Source organism: Gavialis gangeticus, unplaced genomic scaffold, assembly GCF_001723915.1.
Source record: "Gavialis gangeticus isolate Ggan-Ray unplaced genomic scaffold, GavGan_comp1, whole genome shotgun sequence".
NCBI classification, from domain to species: Eukaryota; Metazoa; Chordata; order Crocodylia; family Gavialidae; genus Gavialis; species Gavialis gangeticus.
The window spans coordinates 45,179,580-45,185,507 of NW_017728992.1; the positions used below are offsets into that span (position 1 = coordinate 45,179,580).

The window sequence follows — 5,928 nt, forward strand, 5'->3', positions numbered from 1 at the left end:
TCCAGGACCTCAGTGCTTCCCCAACTATCCTCCTTAGCTCATTGAAATTTGCCCTGCTAAAATCCAGGGCTGCTGCCCTACTGCATGCCCTTGCCACCTTGCGCTTGCCACGTTCAAATAGAATACACACCTTCCCTAGTCCTCCCAAGAAAAATAACTCTTGGAAATTGAAATATGTGTTTTAAATGAGCAGAAGGCCCAATCATGTGAGCTGCATGGCCCCCCTTCGCAACTTAGGTGGGCAGACAGTGACATTTGCTGAGTCAGCTGAAGGGCCCACCTGCTTGAGAAGCGTTTGGGCAGTTTCATCCTTCAGTTGACTTGCATTTCACAGGTTGAGCCAAGCTTCCTGGCCGCTCTTGTTTTTTGAGCTGAACTGGGTGGACAGACAGCAGTGCCTGCCAAGTCAGCTGAGTGCCTGTTGCTGCTGGAGCTGAACTGCCCAGCTCCTCCTCTTCTCCTGAGTGGGTGCTTAGCTGGCTCTACAGGTGCTGTTAGTTGGTATCAGGCCATTTACTGACCTGGAAGGTGCTGCTGGCTGCCTACTGAGCTCAATGGAGGAACAGAAGAGTGATCTTGTAGTTTGGCACAGCCAGTAGTGTCAAGGCTGATCTCTTTCTAAATACATTTAGAAATGGGAGACTGTAACAGAGCCTGGAGATTTCTGTTCCTTTATGACAGAAGCAGCCCAGAGAGGGAGCTCTGCAGCCAGGCAGAGCTCCCTGTCTGGGCCTCTCAGCTGCTGCAGGTCACCATAATAACTGGGCAATGAGGCCAATTAGCAGATATATTAGACCAGGGCCTAGTCTAGCCCTGCAAGCCACAGGGGTAACAGTTTGTGGCCAGGGGGGCCTAGCAGAGAATGCTGTAGGTAGAGACTGCTGTGCTGTCTGTGGCTCCCCAGTGAGGCTCTTGGACAACTGGGAAGCTATTCTGGCACAAAAGGTGAGGGAAAGTTTTCCCTCTTAAAGTGTCTGTGTTGGTAGGCCCAGAGGGGACTGTTTGTATTATAGCCCAGAGGCTTACTGTTTAGGTTGAAGTTTAGCACCAGTGGTTTGGGTTGGGACGATAAGGGGTGATATACAGAGGCCCCATTAGTGCCTGAGGGGCATGCAATTGTCTCGAGTCCTGCCAGGATTCAAACAAGTGTTGAGCACGGAGCAGGGCAGAGCGTGGGGCCACAGAGCCAGATGGGGGCCAGGGGCCCAGTGCCTGAGAGGGGAGCAGCCAGACAGGGGCCAGGGATCCGGTGTCCAAGAGAGCTGGACCATACCTGGTGCCTCAAAACCAGGTCCAGAACAGTGCACCTGGGCTGAGAAGGCCTAACTAAGAGGGAAAGGGGCAGTGGCAGTCAAGGAGGCTGGAGCCCCAGCAGGAGGGTAACGATACAGCAGCACCCACAAGGCTTGAAGTGTGGTATAGCGGAGGAATGGAGACATGCAATTAGCCTTCAAGGCTATAGGGGCCCTGCAGTGGCACGGTCAAGAGAGGCCCAGCGAGGAGCTTGGGAGTAGCGTAGTTGAAACCAGTAGGGTGCCAGGGAACCCCAGTGGGGATTCAGCTGGATTGGAGCCCACGCTAAGACCCATGGGCACCCTTGCTTTTAATCCTGTTATTACATCAAGGCGTGATGGGCGAGACAGAAGGGAAGGCAGCCTAGGGACAGAGTGGAGCATAGTTGTAAAGCCACCTGGGGGAATTACAGCCACCCCTGGTAACCCAATGTGCTACAGGGACAAAGTTGGTATTTTTTGCTATATTATGGCATTAAATTATATTGACATGACCATCTTTCCAGTGTGAGGGGTGGGGTGGTCATGAATGTTAAGCTTGCAGTAACAGCTCTGATTTGGATTTTGAGAATTTTCTCACAGAAAATTTAACACTGGGCTGCATGCACCATTTTTTTTTTTTACATGGATGATGGAAGACATTATTCGTAGCCAAGAGAAGTGACAGATGCGCAGGCTATTAGCTGAGTGCCCTTTGCAGGAACCTGGAATTCTAATTTCCAGCTGTAGCTCTAGCTTTGATCAAATTAATGTCTCCCTCCTAATAGCCCTGTCTTCAGTGTTAGTGTAAATTTACTTGCCTGGCTCATGGTGAGGAACAGAGATTACTGGTAACAGAGTTCTTTTGAGGTGCTTTGTCCATTTTCACTGGGGTTTTCTGTGTGCTTGAAACACTCAATTAGACATTTCTTTTGCCTTGGGAGTACCTGTGAGCTGCACTACAGCACTGCCCCGTCTTGTGGCTTGCAAAGAAATAAAGGGCAGTGTGCACTTCCTGCTCCTCAGTTTTTTTTTCAGCTGCAGAATCTAATACTGCATGCAGTTCTGTCCAAGAGGGTGGGGTGCAGAAATGCGTGCAGATTAAAACATCTAGAAAAACTCCAGTTACTAATAAAGAACTTGTCTCTTGTTATTATCCATGTGAACATTTTTTGCTGTAAGTGATCAGAGCTCATCTGAGTGGCCACCAGGGTCATGATGGCCACCCCTGGGGCCTGGTCCTGTCACAATAATAAACCTGTTTTACTTTATCACTGACAGGACCAAGCCCCAGAGGTGGCTGTCATGACCCCTGCTAGCCACTTGGCTCCTGCCCTGCCCTTGGGTACCCTCCCTTTTCTCTTGCATGCCGACATCTCGATGGAGTTATTTTGCTGAAGAAAGGAGGCTGCCCTAAGGTCCCACAGCATATCCTTGTGATTCCAGTCCTGCTTCTCAAGCACCAAGCCGTTTAATTGCACAAAATTGCATAAATTTAGACCAGAAACATGTACAAAGTAATCATCACACAATAAAAATGACTATCCAACTATAAAAAGAGCTAACTAGCTATAAAATTAGTGCTTGAAAATGTGTAACAATTCTGTAGTTGATTTCTTTCCAGCTTTAATCTGAATGTGTAGCATGGCCCTCTGTCAAAAACTCTTTAGTGGTGACTTAAAGTTTGGCTATGTTTTGGGGTTTTTTAAAAATGTAAAAAGCAAAGCCCCAAATCCACTTAATTAGAAATATTGCAGTTTAAATGTTAAAAATACAAACTAAATGGCTTTGTGTTAAAATTGAAGAGCAACTGATCAGTTTTTATATACAGGTTTCCCTTACTTTATGCTGTATATGTGTTCCTGGAAAACAGCGCAGAACTTGAATTCGCATAAAGGGAGCCCACTTTACAATGTAACAAATAGGGATATGTTCCAAGACTGTGACTGTACTGACCCCCAGACCCATTTCTACCATTTTTACAAGACAATTTTGGTACTCACAAACAGCACAGGGTGGTGGTGAATGATTAGTCGGTTTGAAGAGAGGGTAGTGAAAGGTGTTAGTGAAGCTCTCTTGCACTTCATTGATGAACCAGGGAGAGGGATAGGAGATAAGCTAATGCGATGCTTAGAAGCCATAATGGGGTTGGCAACTATAGAGAGAAATGTCGCAGGCAACAAGCAAGGAGCACAGATTCACACAGGAGATTATATTTTGGTGTGTGTTGCTCCCACAGTGTACCACACAAAGCAGCTGACTGCAGTCTTCCACCACACCAATTCCATAAGAGTGAATTTACCTTGCATAAAACAAATTTTTGGTATAAAAAGGATCATCGCATAAGAGCGAATTTGCACATACAGAACCTGCATAAAGTGAGGGGAAACTTGTATTCCATTTTTGATGAAGTACAAAAGAGTACTCATATTCCCAAGTAAATCAAATGTTAAGAACAATAAGTTCACCATTGTATATGCAACTCTTGTAAAGAAAACTTTTTAAAATATTAATTCTTATTTAGTGATTTTGTTACCCAATTAATGGATTGGACTTTAAAATAATAGGATCTTGTGGTTTTGAGAATTGTAGCAAGTATTACTTTCTTTGGTCTAATTATATATTCTCAATCTAAAGATATGAAGCTGCACTATGGGGATCTCACTGACAGTACTTGCTTAGTGAAGATAATTAATGAAGTGAAGCCTACTGAAATTTACAACCTGGGAGCCCAGAGCCATGTCAAAGTAAGCAGCTTTTGTTGTTTTCCTTTTTGAATGGTTTGTGGCTTGTGTGACTGTTACTGATTTTTAGTGTTTTGCAGTTTTCAATATCTGACCACTTGCTTTAAATCATGTAGCATTTGCCATGATACTGTGTTCTGGTCCACTTTCAGTACTGAATGCATAATTAAATCTCATCCTTCTTTATAGATGAAGGGAAATCAACATTGCCAACACAATCCTCAATTTTTGTATAATTTCTTTGTCATTAGAAGCAAAATTGCGGGTGCAAGATGTTCTGCAAATAAACCCTAAGGGAACAGCAGCAGGCTTGTATCTAAACCAAAACAGGATTTAAAAATAGACTTTATTTTTAGCTGGCACATATGATCATTTATACTAGGGATGTGCATGAACTTGAAGGGAAAAAAAAATCTTAATTAGCTGAGTGTTCCAAATTCTAGTTGGAGGCCTTTGGGGAGAAAAACTTACTTCCATACCATCCCTCATCCCAAGCCTCTGAAGGTGTTGGCAGATGGTAAGGCAGTTGTGCACTTTGGGCCTGAGGAATTTTATGCCCCATTCCTCACTCGTGTGACCTGCCTTTGCAGACATACATGGCAGGTTGCATAGTTCTGGGAATGGGGCATAAAATAACTCAAATCCCAATTGTACAACTGCCAATTGCCAGTTCTGGGCAGGGACACCTGCATTTGGGGAGCCCAAAACTCTCTGCTCCCTTGCTGCACCCCCTCCCCCCGCCCCTGTGCATGTAGAAGCAGCAGCTAGGGGGGCTGAGTGCTCCTCACAAGTCACTTCCACAGGTTCCTGGGAACATAAAAAAGCAGGTGTACAGTTGGGACTCTCAACTATACGCCCACTTCTAAACATCTGGGGCACAGTGAGCCCAACATTGGGGAGACTTTCCCTGAGGCTGAGCTCAGTAACCTGGACCTTTTAAAGTGGGTGTGCAGCTAGGAGCTTTGGCTGAATGTTCACCTGAGCTTTTTGAGTTCCATGGTTGCCCATAAGCTTAACATCACTTGCTGAGCTTATGGTGCCCCCGATTTGGTATATGTGCGGGTTGGAGAGCTCCCTGATCACCTACTGCCCATGTTGGTTTAAAGAGGCACCCGATGCTAATAGTGGGAGATGGGAATTCTTCCTCAACCCTGGTTGCTCATGCCAGTTATCTTTTTTTTTTAAGGGGTACATGCAGCTGGGGGTGGGGAAAACTTTCTCATGCTGAATTACACATTCCTGGTTAGAGTTGCATGGCTCATATAACTGGGGTGGAGGGAACTTCCCCATCTCATGCTGCTAACATCAGGAACCTCTTTAAACCAGCACATGCAGCTGGGGATGAGAAGCTTCCCCATCTCTAGCTGCGTGCCCATTTTTAAACAGGTATGTGGCATCCTCTGGAAATAGTGCAGGGGGCAGCTGAGTTTGGGATCCCAAGCTGCCCCCAGCCTTATCCTGTCAACTGGGAAGGGGGTGGCTTTGTTTCAGACTCCAGGGCTGGCCAGTGCTGACTCCTGACCCTCAGTTGAGCATTGGAATTTGGCACTGGGCAGCCCTCATCCTGGGTCAGACCCAGGGTTGGTCCTTGTTTGATCCTGAAGATCCTGTGTCTGAGACCCCAGAGCTGCCCCATATCTCAAGGCTGGCCGAGACTTGATGCCTTAAAGAGCTTTCAAGAGAGGGGTCTACAGGGAAGGCTCTTTAGTGTGCCATGGTTCTGGCAAGTCTTCACCTTGATGCTGACAATCAATGATTGTCAGCGTCAGGACCACTGCAGCCTTGAGCCAGGTTCCAGACCTGGAGCTGCCCAGGTCCCAGTGCTGACAGTCAGTTGATTGGTGGTATTAGGATGATCATGCATGCCTACCACATGTTGAATATATGGTGCCAATTTGCTTCATTTCTTATCT

The 5,928-nt window shown here is 46.2% G+C and overlaps 1 protein-coding gene across 1 annotated transcript in view; it reads left to right on the top strand.

Annotated features, from left to right (window-relative positions):
• GMDS (GDP-mannose 4,6-dehydratase) overlaps window positions 1–5,928 on the top strand; it is a 663,276-nt gene that overhangs the window by 106,603 nt on the left and 550,745 nt on the right. The window contains exon 4 of the mRNA XM_019521870.1: window positions 3,909–4,018. Coding sequence (XP_019377415.1) covers window positions 3,909–4,018 — 110 coding nt within the window. The remainder of the gene's footprint in view (window positions 1–3,908; window positions 4,019–5,928) is intronic.